The following is a 20,445-nucleotide window of genomic DNA, read 5'->3' as shown; positions in this document are numbered from 1 at the left end:
GACAGATGACATGAGGCCACTGTCTGTTTAACTATATATGTGTTTTCATTTTGTACAGTGGTTGTGCTTCTGTATAAATTGATTTTGTTTCCAACAGAGGGACTGGTTCAAAGGCAGAGAATATGCAAGAAACGGCACGGGCAGTTAAAAAACACATCATCAAAACGACTGTCGGGCCTCTGAACATGCAACTAGAAATATTATACACCATATTATACCATTGGCAGAGAAAGGGAAAAGAAGTGGAAAGTCTACGGACTTGTGGAAGGAGAAAGAAATACACAAAGTTTATATATATATATATATATATATATCTACACAAGTCCTATGTCTTTCAAGGGAGCTATATCCCAAACAACAGAAGCAGCAGTGGAGATAGTAGCATGAGAAGCTGAGGGTTGCCTGCCAGGTGATCTGCACCCCCTCTTAGAGACTCCTGGTTGATTGCTTCCTGGTTGGACGAGCCGCGGGGGGGGGGGGCGAGGCCCCCAGGTGCTTGTCCCGGTTGGAGCACATGTCGTACAGGTTTCCGGAGAACTGCATCTTCTTGGATTCCTGTCGGAGGGATTCCCAGACTGCCGCAGCTTCGTCCGGACAGCCGGCCATTGCTGCATTGGCGCAGTCATGGAACGCATCCCACGACCTGAAGACAAGAAGGAGGAGTCAGATGCAACTTGGGACACGTGAAAACAAAAGGAAGCCATCATGGAAACCTATAAAAGAAATGAGCAAAAAAGGTTATGGGAAGTCAAAACAGCAACAGAGTTTCCACATAGTTGTCAGCAAAAATATTTGGAAGCTTAAATTAGCGGGTCGAAGTTCTTGTGTTTATGCAAATGTTTATAGTCGATGGTGGTAGCCTGCCTCAAAACATTAAATACACCAATGGTAATACATGGTACCTTTACTAATGGCACGCTAGCAGTAAGTGCACATGAAAGGTGTTTGGGAAATGTTGAAGTAAGTTACCCAGACACCCCCTTACACTGCCTCTGATTGAATCAGAATCAGAAGCCTTTTATTGCTAGATATGTTACACACAGAGGAATTTATCTTGATGATTGGTGCAATATAAGAATAAAATAAGAATAAAATAAGATTAAATGTCCATATGTTACTACATGGGGCTCGGACTTGCTTCATGAGAGAAGCTGATGAGGGAGAGAAACTGTGTTTGCGGAGAAGATATTATCTTTCAGTCCCCAATACACATATTCAGCTACACACAGGAGCTCTCTCAAGCTGGGCACCGGTTCGTTCACAGCACCTTCCATGAAAATAGGACAGCACAGGCACGATCCAATTCGATCGCATTTATGCTCAAGTCTAAGGAGCGCGAAGCTCGAAAAAAGACCCCTGCCCTAGAGGATAAATCTTTCTGACTGATGATCCCCTGACTTTCTATCCAGTGTCCTTGTTGATCCACTGGTTTTGAGTGAAATGTCACCATGACTTTGGTATAGACATTCATGTCAGCCTCAGGATGAACTGTAATGACTTTGGTGATGATCTATTGCCATCTCAGGATAAAACAAACATAGACCCAGTGTCCTAGTATGATCCAAACTATTACTAGTATGGTTGGAAACTCTGGCTCAAGCCCAATTGCTAATAACAACCAAATAACAAGAAAAAACGTGGCATTCCTCATACAAGGTTGGTGCATACTTCAATTGAGGGACGTGCCAAGGTTTTTTTTTCCTGAATTTTCAACTCCCCATGCATGTGTGCTATAAATACAATAACACTTCCCACATAAGCATGAAACACCCTGGCCAATAACATGCCAAACACATATGATTATCCTATCTGGTGAATGCTCCCGTTGTTTCACTAATAATTATCTAAACCAGCGATTCCCAAAGTGTGGGCCGCGAAGGTACTGCAGGTGGGCCGCGAGAGGTCATTTACAATAAATTAAAAAAAAGTTTTTAATTTTCAATTTTGAAAAGTTTGAAATTAATATAAAAATATGTATGATGCGGCACATTAGTTATGTGAAACATTAATTGATGAAGCACAAACGAACAGATTGGTTAATCGGTTGATCCATACTGGTTGTACACAGCGCTCAAGGCGCGCTGCCAAACATGACAAAGCTCGTCTACGACGGCGAGATGCTGAGCGGCGCTCAAGCGCGTGAGATATGGAGCTTGTTTCAGGGCGCGTCGGAGAAACAAAGCTGTCGTTCTTGCCGAGCACATGAGATTAAAGAGCGAGAGACGGTGCCCTTTTCTTTACAGTAGCTGAACCAGCTTAACGGGAAAAATAAGTTATTCAAAAGGGGCTCTTGGCAGGCGGCGTGGCTGGAGAGCAGACGAAGATTTAAGGCGTGGATGGCGAGGGGAGCGGCGAGAGCGGACGCACCTCGCAGCATCGATCGGACCCTGAAAGCACCGTCTCCGCCTCGAGACTTTTGCTGGCGGATCACTCAGAAGGCAGCGCAGGTACTGATTGAGGCTCTTGTCATCTTCCGCCTGGACTACTGCAACTCGCTCCTGCAGATCTTACATCCAGGACATGGTGAAACCCGACATCCCGACTCGCACACGCTCTGCATCTACAAAACTGCTTGTCCCTCCCTCACTGAGAGCAAAACACTCGACTAGATCACGACTCTTTGCTCTTGTGGCTCCTAAATGGTGGAACAAGCTCTCTGAAGACACCAGGACTGCAGAGAGCCTTCACATCTTCCGCCACAAACTAAAGACACACCTTTTCAGACTCTACCTTGAATAAAAGACTTAAATTGTAGCACTTAAATTGTACTCTATAGCCAATTGTAAATTGGCTTAAATTGCTGAATTTGCACTTTCTTGTTTCTTGTTCTTCTGAGTTTGTACCCTATGGTTGAATGCACTTATTGTAAGGCGCTTTGGATAAAAGCCATAAATGACATGTAATGTAATAACATTTAATTCCAGTAACCTTCAATTTTCACACCTGGAGCTGAGTATATCTGAATTGGCTGCTAATTCTTCCACTCATCACGAATGTGTTGAGTTTTCTCTGAGGAAATATGGAGTGTTAAGTAAAAGAGAAAAGGAGGGCCCTCAAACAAAGCAGAAGCAGATGGTTCTGTTCAAAATGAGCCCGACACAAAACACCTGAAGCATCTTACATGAAAGCCATTAAAGTCCATATGATTGATACACACATGCCTCTTTTGAAACAGACGCGCGCTGCGTATGTCCTCCAGATGCCAGATTCCAACACGCTTGCGCTCCACACTTGTCAAATAGCGATGCTTGGTCGGTGGCCCTGCGCTTCCAACTATGCCGCTCGCTCGGTTAGTTTCCACTTATTACTCAATGGTGTCTTTTGAAAATAAAGTTCTGTGTTATATCAATACAGCGTCAATACAAACCTCCGTGTCGAAAAGAAACATAGTTTTCGCATATATATTACAATTTAGGTACGCTTCAGTTCACACAGGACAAGAAAAGAACGGCTAAAAGTTTGATTGACCCCACCTGACCGCCCACCCTAAGCAGACTTTCTCGCTCTTCATACAGCGCCAGCTGCTTTGCCCGTCTAATTGTCCAAAGGCTACTGACCAAGTGTCAGTATTTGAGGAATGGGGACAAAGAAGGGCTTGACAGTACATGATCTATGCGCAGATAAGGGGACAGCCATCACATCGTTCTGAAAAGTTGCTTCATGTGTTCACGATTAAGCCCCATGGACTGGTCACGTGGCTAAAGAGTTCTTCTCTACAGTTTAGTCTGTACAGGCAAGACAAGTACTGATGACAGCTGCCTGTGTCACATATGGCGCGCGCACACAATGTCAAAAGGATGGAAAAACAACAACTAAAAGGTCCACCTCAATTGCAGCTAATCGCATTCTTGATCTCTCTCAACGGATATCGAACTTCTCATCCGAGTTCAAGGTTAATGGCAGGTAAGCATGTGATCCATACACACACCAAAAGGTAAGAGACACACAAGAGAAGATCGGCAGTCTCCGAATGGAGCCGTTGATCAGTTTTGATTCATCACTGTAGCTGGGGAGGGATTGATCACAATTTAATTCAGACAAATAGGATTAATCACGGTGGGATTGTTGCAGTCCTGTGTTGTCTCGCCCCGAAGGCTTCATTGCCAATCTTGCAAAGTGTAGCTGTGATTAACACCTAAGCGGAACTCCTGATCCAACACTTACAGCTCCAAATGTCTTTTAAATAAGTAAGAAGCTAAAATGTCTTTGCACTGTGCATTTTGAGGGCATTTTCTCGTTATTTTCAGGTCAGAAATGCAAGCATACACACACATGTTATCACATACTGTTTTTTCTAGACCCACTTATTCAATGGAAACTTGGTTGTGTCGCCGCAGCGAGGGATACTTGAATATTCGCATGCAGCTTCATAAAATGATCAAGCGCCACTACGGGCCGGGCCTCCCTTGATGACTCTGCGTGTATGTGTGTGTGTATTTGGCCTGTGTCAAGGGTGTTACCTTACTTAACACCTCTGGTCCACCCACCGACTACTGGAGAGGACTCTGCTTAACTGCTGCAGTGGGAGGAGCAGCTGATGGAGAGAAAGTGGCATCTGGCGCCTGAGTGTGTGTGTGTGTGTGTGTGTGTGTGTAGGAAGATAGTGTAAGAAAGAAAAAAATGGATGTTGTCGTGTGCAGCGGTGCAGGGCTTCTCCTCTGTGTGTGTGTGTCTCTGCTCAAGTCACAGGTGGTGCAGAGACAGCAAAAACACAGCAAGGACACTGACAGACAGCCAGCTGCTTTCACAATAAAAAAAGCTCTTGAGGGTACGTCTGCTCGGCTGCTAACATGCTGCTGCTGACACCCGAAAAACCTCCAAACCTCAGTTCCGAACGTTCTACTGTTCTGTCTTTCAAATTATTGACATTCAAACATATTGCTAAGTGAAGTTGTGTCCGGAAATTGAAGAAGGCAATGGAGCGCAAGTAGGTAGAGCAGAAACAATGATTGATTATTAGATTTCATTTTGTAATCTCGACAAGTTTGTATGCATTTATATCTTGTTAGACAATCTTTAATAGTTATTTCGTAACCTTGTCTGAACCCAGACATATTTAATAGAATCACGCTAAGCGTCATCTGTGCACAACTAACCTGTTAATGCTCGTGTTTGATCTGCAGGCAGATATATTAGAGATGACAGTCAGCAGCCTCCCGCGCAGCCTAATATTAGCTCTCCATCAGTACTAACTGTCTCCAGCCTCGTTTAGCCATTTACCACACTGACAGTGGATATTAAAGTATCGTATACCTCACATCTCAGTTTGAAAGCCTCCGCTACACACACACACACACACGTTTGGGGTATTTTCCCGTTTCTATCCCCCAAAAGGCACTTCGGCTTCCGCGATAAAAAGACACTGTTCTGGTGAGCAGTTTGGAACCACAATAGCGTTTCATCGGGATATTTTTAAAGAGACGGGGAGAGAAATAAATGAGGTTTCTGTCTACACTGGATTGTTTTCCCACCAAGAGGGGCCAAGGGATGGGAGCTTGTTCTCTGGGTGATGCACTACTGATTTGATGCATAAAAAACCCAAATCAACAGTGCGGCAGATTGCACAAATTTTAAAGCAACAAAGAAATGAAAGGAATTCAGTTATTCTTGATGAATATTTTGACATGCTTTCATATGAAAATCCTCACGCTTCATCTGCAATGGCCTTAGTCGGGGTTACCGTGTTGACGTGCTTCACCTTTTTCAGAAATAAATATCTATTTTGTACCAAATCAAGACTTGATCTATATTTTGCAGCTGCAGGTTCAAGCAGTAAGTGACTAAATCGGTTTAACAACTTACAGTATACAGCAGCAGCTGTTCCAGATCTATAGTCTTATGTGTGACAGGTTTTTTTGTAGAAATAAAAAAGGAAGAATTGAAAATGCTTAATATCATTTTAAATCCATATGATATCCAAAAAGAAATGCGATCTGAAACTGCGCTGACTGAGACCCTGAAGTGAGGCAGGAATACAAAAAGAGACGTTGAAATGAGGTGCAAGGAATGCATGAATGGCCTTATCTAAATCTGTAAAGGATACAAAAAAGAAAATAAAGAGGCCGAGTGAAAGAAAAGTTTTCTGGTAAAATCTGTCTTTTTTATATCTTTTTCATAAGCTAAGCTTTTGGATGGGTTAGGGACTCATGGAGGCAGGCCTTCAATCATGTCATTATAGTTCATATATTTATTACTAGAGAGTTTCTCAAATTGTTGTGGCTCTATTAGCAGAAATAGAATGTAATATTCTTTACACTTTCATTTTTTCATGACTGTATAATCCCCTGAAAAAGCCTCGGAGCGCGGCGCCCTTGAAGCAGTATTACTATGGTTGTGATGGCGGACGGCGTAACCGCTGCTCTGCTCAGCGGCTCATGGTGAGTTCAGCTGCTAGGAAAAAGAGGAGACCACATCGTTAGACACCACTGCACACTGTCCCTTTGAATATTTTGTTTTACCAGTCAGTTTCAATCCCCCAAATGGTATCCCAATTAGCGGTTCAATTTTTTTTTACACTGTCAGAAATACCGTTGTGGGGGGGGAAAGGAAAAAACCTTTCTGTATTTATTATTGATTTAAAGGCATATTAAGTCAGGCATCCATTCATAACATGGGCTCCCTGCGATGTGGTCGCTTTTAGTTCTATTGTAGTGGGTTCACACCCTGGCAAAGCAAGCCTTCTTAGTATTATATACGAAAACATATTAGAGGCTTAAAGTCATTCAAAGAAATCATTCATAGGGATTTTAACATGAATAAACATATTACTGATAACCCCTTCAGAGATTTTACTTAAAGAGGTACCTATTTTTCATCCGAACCTTCCCTACTCCTTTCAGAGCTGCAGCAAAAGGTTACTGTTTAATCCTGTTGTGTCTAGAAACTCTCTATCTTTAGCCCCAAATATTTCCTTTTCACCTTAACCTCCTCCGGATCCACAGTGAATGATTGTAGCTACATAAAGCCGATCGTGAATACGAGGAATAAAAGCAGCGGCACACTCCTGGGAGTCCTCTGACAATGGAGCAGCCTTGGCCTAGATGCAAATCATAGCCTCTTATTCAGACTACACTGAAGCATGCCTGTGTGTGTGTGTGTGTGTGTGTGTGTGTGTGTGTGTGTGTGTGTGTGTGTGGTGGCCAATCTTCAGAGGAGAGCGTCACGCTACCTCCTCATTAGGTGGCTCTGATTAAAGCTAAAGCGCTAATACCATGTTTGCGGGTGGAAGGACGGAGGAAGGTAAAAAGGCGAACAGGCCAAGAAGACAAGAGAGACGGATGGAAGGAGATAGCGAACAAAGAGGAGGGAAGAGAGATGAGAGAATAGAGGGATGCGAGAGAGAAGAAAATACGAGAATGACAAAGTGAGCAGAGGACACAGAGAGTGTAGATTGGGGAGAGGAGTGTGTGCGCACATGTGGATTGGGTGTGAGGGCTCTTCTGTCCCTGCATTAGGCAACACTCACACTAAGGTGGTTGGGTTGCAAGATTAGTAGTTTAATTGGTACCTCAAGGAATAGAGGAGATCCAACAACAGTGGAGTGGTACCGTGGGTGGGCTGCAGGGCCATGGTGACACACATACACAGACACACACACACACACACACACACACACACACACACACACACACACACACACACTTACACAAGATGATATTCTACTTGTAAGGATATTCTCTCAAACCATTCCCCACTTCCTCTCCCCTCATTTAGGGTTGTGACGCAGTATGCAGAAGATATAACGGTTTCATCATATGCTGTGTTTTAATTTTTATTATTATTATTGTTACAATTAGATACAGGGAAATTAATAAGAATATAATTATAAAAATAAACTCAATAATGAACCTGGAAAAAGAAATAGCGGTTCACTATTACATGCTATTTGACTGAGGCGGGTTAGTTTACGTGTTGGTTAAATTAACTAATGAATGAAAAATGACTCCACTTGTGAGCTTTTAAAGCAGCTACGGGCGACTCGGGCGTCGAAGCACCATGAAACAAACTAAAACGACAAGCGTGAATCGGGACTGACGTTTGAAGCTGGCTTGCTTTTACCGTATAAGCGGAATTTTAGCTCAACACCTCGATGAGACTTACAGAGGGCTAAACGTTGAAGGCGCGGGCGTCACGAATTGCCGCACTGGGCAGCTCTGGAGATCTTGGATGCGCTTTGTTTGCTGAACAGAGCGCTGACGTGCTCCAGTCAATAGAGCACTCCGGGTGTTCACAGCCCGGCTCTCAAATGTCACCGCTGTCATGGGAAGCTCTTGCCACCCCGTCTAAAACCCAGACGCTCTTTACACTTTTGAGAAATGGGAGAATATGAGAAGTAGCATCATTTCATCGCGGGCATCGTTTATCTTCCCTCACACTGAAATGGCAGAGGTTAAAGTCACGCACAACGTTGCCGTTTGTAACATTTTTGTCAACTAAATGTCGTACTTTTGTATGAAATGATGATGTACCGAACATGATAAACGCTTGATTCCTCCTTCAACTTCAACTGAAAGCTGGCAGAGTTGTGGCAATCTAGCAGTCGAGCTGCATAACTCACAGTAATCACTGTTTGTGTAAGTGAAAGACGTAATATCCCTTTCATATAATCCCAGTCTGTGAGATCATTTATCATTTCATCAGAGTTCATCATGATCTTGTAAGATGTTCTGGTGACGGCCACGTTGTCTGGGGAATGCTTAACGGCAAACGGAAATTTAGTTTGCAGCAATGGAGGGAGGAATGAGAGAAATATCTCAACAGTCTTGATGTCAGATTGGCGCACCAGAATGTTCAACATCATGATGCCACGGAACCTAGAACACGACAAACCTCCCGTAAACTGTATATATATGAAACATTAGTGTCCGCTGTGGCGAGTTCTCCATCTTTTAACTCGACATGACTGGAGGCGGTTTAACGGAAAGCCTTTGTTACAAATGGTACCCGTGGATTTGAAACACCAGATGTCTGGAAGACCTTCTTCACACCACAGTCCCTTTGGAAAACCCTTCTCATTTTTTTTTTCTCGCAGCCCTGGTTCTAGTTCTCCCCCTTAATCCCATAACTGCATGGGAACAGGTCATGGGTGAGTTCAGTGAGGGATTAGAAAGACAAGGCTTCGATATGTGGGATTTTCCAGATGTGTGTGACCTGTCGATATCAGATAGAACACTGACTTTGAAGAAATGCAAAATGCTTGTGTCAACCTTTCTGTCCAAAAGCCTTGCAGAACAACTTCTCCAGCTCAGAAAAGGTGTACTGGCAGCGAGCTGCCTTCGTCGTATTCTAGAATCCTATAATATCACTAAATAGACGCTGGATGGTCAGGATCGGGGTTTAAAAATGCATATTCAGTTACTAAACTAAACAATTAAAACCCTGAACCAATTTCTTTTTCAGCAGAAACCACACATATGATTATTTAAAAGTGCAGCTAATGGGTCTTCACACAGTGTTGCAAATCAGTTGAATTGTACATATAGTGAAACTGCAGCTGGGCTGATCTGGAGCCAGGTGACGTTTATGAAGACAGCCCCCCCCCCATCTCCCCGGCTTGTGTATTTTTTCCCATTCAAAAGGGAATTTATATTTTCTTATTTCAAATGTTTAAAAAAAGTTTTTCCCTTTAACCTCCCGCTGTTTGTGATCACACCGACCTGCAGATGGAGTGTATCTCGTGCGTGTCCTCGTCCTTGCGGGCGTTGCCGGCGAGACTGTCTCCCAGGGCTATCAGACACTGAGCGAAACCTTTGTAGATGGAGTGACACCTTCTGGCCGACGCCGCGGCGACCGGGCTGAGCACTGGACAACGCACACAGACACACAGAAAGATTAATCCCAGTGGAAATCAATATGATCTGAAATCCACCATTTGACAATAAATGTATTTCTGTTGGCCTTTGTGAAAAGAGGAGAAACTGCCCAGTGAGCGACGCGGCTTTAGTTTCGGCGATGGAGTGAGAGGTTGAGTGTTATCCGTCGACAACGAGGAGACGCAGACAGCTGTGGGTTCGCCTCCCCCCCCACCTCGTGCTCATTCGGCGTTTCAAGCCCACTATCGATCGACGGCTCCCGTCAATGACGAGAGCCGTCAAGGCTCGTTGACCAGGAAGTGGAGATGCAGCAGAAGAGAAGTGCATTTGTTCATCCTCAGTGATCCGATTCCGTTGGGAGCAACAACACGCTCACTCACGTTTGAATGCAGCCAGGACCTTCCACCATCTTGACACGGATTACGCTTACTGACAACCTTGATTACTCAACAACCCACACTGCCTCCACCAAAATACGCTAGATTTTGCATAGAGGTATCAGATGATAGCTCGGTCTAAAATCTATGAGATGAAGTGAAAATATTTTGAGCGCATCAATATATTGATTTTTGGTAAAAGAATATTTTTGTAGCTTTGACTTAAAAATAGAGATACAGTGTCTCTGCACTTAAAAAAATGAACTGAGCAGAAGCAACAACAGGTGTCCACCTGCTCAGGTCCACAGCATGGATCGTCAGAGAGAGAAGCAACAAGGAGATGATGTAGTAGGTCTGGTTACAGTACTGACTAGGTTCAAATATTAGGGTAGGAACCCAAAGACAGTGCTTCATATCGGAAATGCATTTAAGGTTCATCCAGCTTGTCTGTTTTTTATATTTGTTTCTTCACAATGTTAATATGATAGTTTCTGAATCGAGTTCATCGTGACAGAGCATTTGTAAAAAGTAACTAATTTCCCAAACACTGTATCCACACAGAAATCATGTTGCAGAGGGATAAAACCAAAAGAAGAGTCCTTTAAGAGGCGCATTCAGGAGACGCACAAACACACACACCCGGGAACCCGGCCTCACAAGTCATTAACTATGTATATATTTACAGCATCTCACCAGCCCCGAGCTGTTTGTTGAATCAGACTTGAAGGAGGAGTCTCATCCAGAGAGATGCGTATTTGATCGATGTATTTTAATATAATTATCAGCCATCATTCAATCGTTTTGCTGTTGTACCATAATTTATAGGGGATTGAAAAAGACTGGGAAGTAAGCTTCATAGTACACATTGAGACCAGGGGCCCTTCTGCGACCGGGGCACCACTGTTTGATTAGACTGATCCTTTCATGTCTTTTAAGCTGCAGCAGCAAATGAATGTGAATCAGACTGAGAAGACTTTGAGTAGCAGATAAGTGTCATGAAAACAGAAGATGCAATTATTACTTCAAAGGCTTTTCAAGTTTGTGATCTTTTTTTTCTAACTTCCTAGTTCCGGACCGTTCAATCACCAAACACAACTCAAGACTTCTTATTGATTTGATATACTGTAGGTCTGACCTCACATTATGCCCTATCTGTGATTATGTCTGGGCAACAAAACCTCTTGGTTAAGATAAGGGAAAGGTCATCATTTTATTAAGGACTCTCATGCCACGAATTGCAAACTAATCTATACCAAATTACAATCCTTAATACTGAAGGTTATTATCAAAATAAACCCCGTGTTCAATGCATTTCCTCAGCAAAAAACAACGACAATGTATCTTCATTCAGCAATTACCTCTTTGTACTAGTGGCGGGGTCCACCACCCTTGGCGACGTAGGCATGGGGGATTTGCGGGAAATGATTCTTCCTCGCAATCCCGCCATTGATATTAGCCTCATTGGGAACGGCTTCATACATCCTTCCCCCTGTTCCGTGTACGAACATGAGTGCCCCCCCCCCCGTTGCTGATTGGCTGGAAAACAGTTGTGTGGATCAGTGCAAGCTACCTTATTTGTTCTGTATGAACATTGGATTACTTATTAGCGTAATACGTAGGAGGTGATGCTTGCTGAATTTGACAGTGGGTGTATTGGATTAGACTGCCGCACAAGAAAACCAACGTGTCCTTATACAAAAGGTTCAAATAATGTGAATCTCTCTAATGAAGTCTAGCAACTCCGGTTAATTAAACTCATTACATGCATATAGCCTTTTCAAAATGATCTGCTGTCGTCACAGGAAACTATTTAGTTAGCTTACATTAACAGGGTTAATGTTAAAATGTGACGAATATTCAGGTATTTTGACTTCTCATTTCGCATGTGAAAGGCAGAGAGGTCTCCTCTGGAAAAGAGCGGAGTTTTTGTGGTTATCAATTACATTAAATGGGATTTGATTTTTTTCATGTATGACTGTGATCAAATATATATGCGTATATGTATGTATGAGAAAAATTGATATGCTACCGAGGTTAGACCAAATACACACACACAAATCTACACTGGGTCATGCTAACCACAGCCAAAACAACCATGATGGAAATCTCGAAGAGACAATCCTTTGAAACGTTACAAAACCGAAATGAAAGGTCTTATATATGCTGTATATGAGTGGAGACTCTAGGAGAAAAATGTTAAGTTACTACTGATATGTTCAATATGTAAAAACGCGGTAAACCTGTAGGACATCACGTTTGGTAGCTTGTATTTCAAAGCTCTACATTAAGAGAATTTTGCCAGCACAGATTCCACGTTGACTGAAAAGGACCAATACATCACTTTGTGCTGATTGACTGGACTGAATTGCCCCAAAAAGAAGTCGGCAAACGAGCTGAAAGTCGGACTGAATGATGCAGTGTCATCGGGCCAGATGTAGGCGTGTCAGCAGTGATTACGTCCCCGATAAGCTGGGAGACGAGAGGAGTTGCTTCGGATGCAGACGAGACAGGTGATCAAGACAAGAACCAACGGCCCGGCTCAGGCACGTCTACAAAAAATGTTAATTGACTGTCTGAAACAGAAAAATGTAAATGTTAAACAAATTGATTGACACAGACCTTTGTGAAATATGTTTGTTTTAAAGGTGATGCATGCTTCGCCCCCCTTTGCGTGTCCTCAGCTTCATCCTTTTCTTTGCTGACTCCAAAGGATGGATGGAGAAAATGGAGACAAAAGGTGTCGTGAAAGGTTTTTGGCAGCTTCTTTCTTTTGCCATCTGTTGCTTGGATTCAGTCTTTCTTGTGTTTTAATTAATCCGTTTCATCATTCATCTCGAAGCTCCATGTCCCATGAAGGGCAGCGCGCGCCGCTGAGCAGTTCCCGCGTACACACCAGAGAAGGGTGATGCACGACCAACTCACTCGCAGTGACAACAGAAGCTGATCAAAACCGCGATCCTGAATTTAGATGCAGATCCGTCACTATGACACTAAAAAACGCTTAATCCAAGTTGATTTCTTTCATTTCTTATCTTTGCTATTCACCAAATCTCTGATGAGCGAAATCGTTCAATATTTGCACTTGTCATGAACATGAGCACATATACAATATTTTTGGTTGTGTAAAACTCATATTCAGATGCTTTAGTTGAGTAAAAGAACCAGATTCAGAAGATCCTATGTTTACGGTATCAGAAGAATTCTCCCCATCGTTTGAGATTGTATCACATATTAAAGCTTTAGATTGTAAAGTTTGTCAATACTAATTCAGCATTGGTGTCAGCAGTGTTTTTTTGTTGTAGCTACTTAAAAAAAAAACAGGCAGGTCTCCACAGTGTGAGATAGCTAATGGAAAGTCAAAAGTGAAACTTTTTTGGAGAAATTAATCATCTTTACATATGGACATTTACTTTTGATACATACCATGTTTTATACAAAATGAGTACATACATTCTTGATTTATGGCCAGAAATGTGTATTCTATGGTCACAGTGACCGTTTACCCCCAAAATATTGCCGGTTCCTTGAAATTAGTATGACGTCTGTGCAAATTAATACCAAATTCCCTTCAGGCCCTTCTAATCTGTTCTTGTATCGGTCAAGAGAACGGAATTGGACGGACAGACAATCTGATAAAATAATGCCTCCAGACCCTGTTATTGTCAGACATAAAAACGCTGATTTTGGATCTCTTCCTTTGCCATGTCCTAAAAAGATCCTCATAGTAAAGCGTTGTGGCTCCAAGCTGAGCAGCCTTCTATGGGAAAGGACCTCGCCCGGTGCTTGAGGATAAGAACAGGATATGCCATATGTTATCTTCATTGACAGTAAATGGCCAAATGCTACTGCTAACCGATACTACTGATGGATAGCCAGCGGTAGCTTGAGTGCAACTGCAGTCCAGTCGTGCAGTACAGCAGCGTTAGAATGCCTTTGAATGTATAGGAATATCTTTTAATATTTGCTGTTTTGTAAAGTATTTAAAGAGTTTGCCTCCTTGAGCCTCAAACTTTAAATATTGAAAGGAAACGGATTTAGAAAGGACATTCCTCGGGGCGGCCGCTAACAACTAAAAAGAGTGTAAAATGTGACAAAGAGCCCCAATTAGACAATTAGAGAAGCCACAACACCAAAACTAGTCTGACATTGTACTATTTAACAACAGCATTTGAGTAAATATATGTTGCTACGTTCCAGCACTAATTATGCCCACCTGAATCAATTGATTGACATAATGGTCAGTGCATTGCCCTTCATTAAATGCTAATGATTTAAACCCATGCAAAAGATGCAATAAACACAAGACACAGAACTCATATGATGGAGGTTTATCAAATCACGTTTTCATTCATTCCTTTATTTAAACTATGGCCACATTTCCACTCTATTTGACTGTAAATTGACCATAATAACAAACTCTTTACTGGTTTTATAAACAAAATTAAAAGTAGGGTGATTCCCTCAGATTTCCATTCAATTGGATTTCTTTTTGCAACTGGAGAAGTCGTTCCGTACTATTCAGTAAAGATAAAACCCTTTTCACACTTCCAGATTGGCTTTAAACTCAAAATGGTCTCTACCCCCAATTAGTCTGGCATGGTTAACATCCTCTTCATAACACTTTTTAACGATAGCAATCAGTGCTAACGGATTCACAGGATAGCAGCAGAAAACAAGTCTGTCCAGCGTAAGAGGCCGACAACTGAATGTTTCAAGAAAAATGTGTTTTTCGGCGTGTAAATGAATGAAGTTTGACACTTCTGTGTCAGTGTTTTACGCATAGCTTAAGTAAGTCCTAGAAGAACATCTGGATCAGACAGCATTTGGGCCGGGTTGGCTCGTCCCAGAGGAGCCTCAATTAGCCTCCAAAGCGAGATCATTTTGGAGGTGGCGGTGACTGATTTATACACGGAGCCAAGATGGTCCTCTTCAAGGGTGTGACGGTGTCACGGATGCATCATGTCGTGATTAGTGTACACGGCGGCGAGGCTGACGCCGCTGAAGAGTGCGACTGTCCCAGAAGGGCCTTGTCGTGACGGGTAAAAGTCAGAGCCGAGTTACAGCTGGAGCTCGGCAGGTGAACAGGAGATGCTAATTGGGTCAGACAATGCATCACCACAACTCTCCCCCCAAGAGACCTCCGGTTTAATATTTAACACGCCAGTCCCTCTCCGCCCCCTACCGCCTCCTACTGGTATGTTGTTGTTGTTCTTGTTTTCTGCAGGAAACCTATTGATTTCAACGGTGCCTGAGGATTATTGGCTTGGATTCAGTTTAATTAAGTGGAATTTCTACACTTCGAAAGAGGCCCTCTCCAGAGAAGCCTTATGATAATTTCCACCAGCCTCTGTTTAAACTGAGGAGAGTTCATGGGAAATCAACGCGGGAGGAGCATCTGTTCAATTGGCAGGAATTTGTTGTTCCTGTTGTGTAATTATCGGTTTTCATGCCTCGATCCCGCCGCCTTCTCCACCTTACGCTGAGGTCACCGGGGGGGTCCGACAGGGCACCATTATTCAACGCCATTTTTTAACTCAGGATTTTAACACTGTGGCCTCAACGCAAACAGTGTCTTCAGAGGTGGTGCAACGGCCTTTACTGGGTGGAGTGGATCTTCTCTATACATGAAAGCATATATGTGAGAAGCCACTAAATTACCTGCAAAAAGTATCTTTTCACATATTGAGTGCCTTTTAAAATTAAAACAAATAGTCCTAGGATCCAAGTCCAGGAAGTCATGGTCTCTTTATGTTAGTCAGCGGGTTTCAGTCTCTGGGGAGCACGAGTCGCTGATTGACAGGTTTCTAGCGCCAAGCTCAAAGATGGCGACGAGAGCAAAAATTGCAAACTCAAGGCTTCATAACCGCCAGTCAGTTGACGTCACAAAATCTACATTCTCTTCTCAAACCGTCTTAGAACTACGGCCAATGTATCAAAACCAAGGCTCGGCAGTTCGAGCTCCCAAAATGGTTCCAGAAAAAACCAAAGCGTTGAAATGGACCAACAGTCTGTTACTAAAAGTTAAAGTGGTGTACATGCCACAGGGTCTGAACCGGATTCTTCCTTAGAGTATATCGGGGAGGGCTTTATTCCCTTTGGGACAGTGGGACTGGCAGGAGTTTCCCCATAAGTCAGAGGCAAGAACCTACCAAGGTCAGTGCAGATGTGCGCTCACTGAATTTGAATGGACTTCTTTAACTCCAGCAGGGCCGGACACCTGATGGCTGTTTGGAAGTTTGTAATTGAGATTTGGCAGCTTTCAAAATGTTGCTTCATGGCATGAAGACATGGGCAGAAGTACAACAATGCAGAGAGAGAGAAACAAGAAGCATACATACTTGAAACTAAATGCTTATTAGAAGTATAACGTCTGCCGCCAGAACCCGAGAGTGGCTGAGGGGAGCAGGCGGATCAATGAAGGGACAGCTGATCAACTGCTTCTCAACCTGCCTTGATTAATAGTTGATATCTGAACTGAGACTGAGCCCAGAGAGAGGGAGAGCAGTAAGAAGAGAGAGGTGGATTGACTGATTGATATGGACACCGGCAGAAATCTCCAGACTTTGCAGACTTGATTGCGATCGAAAAGAGATAGAGGGGATAACGAGAGATGAAGAAGTGCCAAAAAGCTGAAGGGGTTTGATGAATAGCACTGATAAGTAGCATTTGTTTGGCAGAGTTGTTTTAGGTCTATTGATGTCAGGAAATGTCGCTTACACCGCATCCAACACAGCCAGGTTTAGTATCTGGGTGACAAATATAAAAGGGTAAGACCGCTGTTATCTAATATCTTTCTGATTGTCATCAAATCCCAAGACTAATAGTGCTTGTCCATCTAACAATACTTTCCTAACCCACCCCAGCCCCTTTATTCCTACTGAAGATGGAAATCTTTAAAACGGATCACATTATACGGTTCCATTTTTCACAGAGAGTAAATAGTACAAACAAGGCAAAGTGGGCAACATATTCAGATACTAAATTCAAGTTCCAGGGACTTTAGGGGAAAAGCAATGCACTTAAATTGAGTTGTTTTTCTTCATCAAGCAGCAGATCAGCACGCACATATGCAGTATTTTATGGTCTCTCTCTCTCTCTCTCTGAAATGATTACATTTTGGATCTCCTCGCCCCCATGTTTCTTTACCTCTGCCTCTCTGAATCGGGCGAAAAACACTGACCGGCTGGTTTTCAGGAAAGCAGTGTGTTTATCTCTGATGATGTTCTCACCCAGAATGAACCAAAGTGTCCTGGGTAGTGCCGATGAAGGAACATGTCATGCAGCAGTCTCACATAAGCGGCGAGCGTTTTTTTTTTTAGAAACGCCCTTTCGATAAGAGGTAAAACTAAAAAGTGTGAGTCCGAACGCAGTTGTTGTAGGCTGTGAAAAACAAATGTCAATTACATTAATATTTTGTTTTAATCAATGCTTTGTGATTCTGAGCCACCTGGAATATGAGAGTCACATTAATCAGGTGTGAAACTAACTGTGGAAATGTGCTGCCTAATATTGTGAGATCAAGCAAAGAAGTGAATGACTTTTTCTAGTATGTCTCTCTAACCAGAAATTCACCTGCAAGTATATACTGGATTATACTTTCTCTTGATTTAAGTTACATTGTACAGGAACATTTTCACGACTGTGTGCCTTCCTCAAATATGTGACCTAAGGCCTTAAACGTTGATGTGAAGCATATTCCGCTTTGCCCTCTGTAGCCGTTCGACTCGCCTGTAATCAGATGGCCGAGTCGTAAATCACCTTCTTTAGCTGCACAGAATGTAAAGTACAATCTGTGTTCACTGTGTCAGCTGTTTGTCCTGCATCACTTAACCGCAGCTCTCTGGTTAGTAATGATACTCATTTGTTGCACCTGTCGGCTCGCTTTACAGTTGATGTCAATGGTGCGCAGCAGCAAGGTGACCCCTTTGACCCAGCAGAGGTCAGCGAAAACATGATGGTTTACTGGCAGAGGATGTTCACCATAGGAGCAAAAAGAAAGGACTTCAATCACTAATTATCCAACACATTTATTAGAAAACTAAGGCAAACATTTAAATGATCCCTCTACGTCATAGCACGTGTTGTGCAAGGGGCTCACCAGACATGAATTCCATCGTTAAACATCCCAAAGTTTCACATCCTGCCAGTTTGTGCATTGTTTTCATAACTATAGAGAATCAGTTGTATGCAACTGAGCATTTTGGCTAACGGTCAGAAGATCACCAGCCAGTAACTATGCACTCGCTGGGGAGAAGCCGGTCATTGAAAGGGAATAGGGTTCCCTGATGAGAAGTGAATACAAAGAGCCACACAAAAACTATGCTTTTGGAAATTTAAAACTCTGTAAAGCTGCTGGTTTTGGCAAAATATTTTTCACCCACTAGGAACTCACATTCCAGTTTTAAGTTCTATAACAGGAATCCGAATGTCTCTAAGAGGTCAGGTTGTATCGTTTTCCTCAGTTTGATGATATTGCTCGTGAGCCATTGCTATAGAAACGACAGGCGCTGAAGGGTTGTAAACTTGTGGTTTTGACTGGAGGGTCGTCAGCTGGACGAGCCTCCCCCTGGGTTTCTGGATGGAGAGGATCTTTTGAGGCGGAGCCACGCCGGCTCAGGTGTGGCTCATCCAGCTGACGACCCTCCAATCAGCACCCGGAACAACAATCACCACGAGGCCACGTGGGACGCGGGAGGGTCGTCACAGTAGCAACTTGGGAAAATACCTCCGACAAAGTGGCCAAATTCATCTGTGACTAATATACATTTTTAATAATCTGAAAGTGGGGATTTCGCACTGCTGAAGTTTCTAGGACTTCTAATATTTACCCTTTGCTCACCAACAGCTGCTCACAGGACCACATTCTAGCACGCTTTGATTTTTGTTGCCATTTTCATATTTGTCGTTTGGTCACCTATCATTGAGACTTCAATGATAGATCCCCGCCCCCCACCGTGCAACTTTATTAGCAGGCTAAAAAGTTAGCTGTGATGTTTTCCCGCGGGCAGCTTGTTTGCGGCTCTACCAGGCTTTTCTTGATAAAAGCACTTTAGCACGACGTGTAATCGCACACAGAGCTTGGGGAACTGAAAGTAAGCTTGTTTATGTCCAACTCTCCTTCTTTGTAGTTCTACCAACGATATCAGTGACTGCGCATCAGCTTCAGCTCCAGTGTTGTTTACATCTGTGCGTGCAGCGAGAAAAAAAAAACCTCAAAGCTGGTGTCTGCTCCACTTTGAAGGCAGCGTGCAGCTTGTGGAGCAGCAGTGCCCTGCTGACAGCACAGCGCTCATGTTGAAACGGCCAATGCTTGAGCTGGGCTCATGGTTACCGTGATGCACAGTCTTTGGGAAAATAGAATGCAGATGGAATCCAGATACGTGCATGTACGACAACAGCACACACACACAATGTGTTAGTGTGTGTACACGCGTGTGGAAAACATGTTCACGATTTATAACACAGAACTCTTTTTCTTGCGGTGATGGGACGACACTGGATCATAAAATTTGAAATACTCAAAACCTCTTTTATCAATTTTCACTCCAATAGTAATTTAACGGAACATCCCTCGAGAAATTAGTTTTTTTTGTTTGTTTGTAAAGCTTGTAATTTAAATTAAAATGTGGTAAAAGCTTTCATACTGTGCGTTTTTGGAGGAGGAGCCCCCTCTTCAACTGTATCATCATGAATTAGTGATGTTTGGGGATGAGAAGTGTATTGCTGAGTAGCCTGGAGAATATCTAGCCACAAAAATTATATTATTCACATAGCTACTTATTTTCCCCTTTTTTCACAATAGCTAAACTGGGAATTACATGAAAATTAGGTATCAAAGTCTTTGAGGAAACAGAAAGCAGACATCTTAACTGACGAGTTTAAAACTACGCACATAAGATGCTGGATAACCAGTGTAGTTGAAGGAGAAGCGGCTCGGCTAGCTGGTAGTTTGTTGGAGGTCGTATAATCCTTGTATGTGTGTGTGCTTAAAACCAAAATGTGTTTATCTTTATCCCGGTAGTGCAAACAGTCCGAATGTGAAACAAGTGGAGGTGATGAAACCGGTATAGCAGCAAAACCTAGTGAGTGCGTTTGTGAGGCAGGTACATACCTCCATGCATATTAATGCAGGTGTGGGTTTGTGTGTTGCTTTGGGACCAGAAGTGAACAACAACACCTTATAATTAGAGCCTCAAAAGCAGGGAGGTATCAGCGTGTCTGTGTGTGCTCCCCAGTTTGATATAAGTTGGTCAAAT

At 43.0% G+C, this 20,445-nt stretch overlaps 1 protein-coding gene across 1 annotated transcript in view; it reads right to left on the bottom strand.

Annotated features, from left to right (window-relative positions):
• Positions 1 to 250: 250 nt before the first annotated feature.
• The window catches only part of LOC120812223 (neuritin-like protein), a 38,863-nt gene continuing 18,668 nt past the window's right edge, over positions 251 to 20,445 (bottom strand). Inside the window, 3 exon segments of the mRNA XM_040168044.2 lie at positions 251 to 478; positions 481 to 643; positions 9,657 to 9,801. Coding sequence (XP_040023978.1) covers positions 344 to 478; positions 481 to 643; positions 9,657 to 9,801 — 443 coding nt within the window. The 3' untranslated portion in view covers positions 251 to 343.

Source organism: Gasterosteus aculeatus, chromosome Y (genome assembly GCF_964276395.1).
Source record: "Gasterosteus aculeatus chromosome Y, fGasAcu3.hap1.1, whole genome shotgun sequence".
In the NCBI taxonomy this organism is placed as follows: Eukaryota; Metazoa; Chordata; class Actinopteri; order Perciformes; family Gasterosteidae; genus Gasterosteus; species Gasterosteus aculeatus.
The sequence above is the reverse complement of the archived record's forward strand: the minus strand, read 5'-3'. Positions and strand labels throughout refer to the sequence as shown.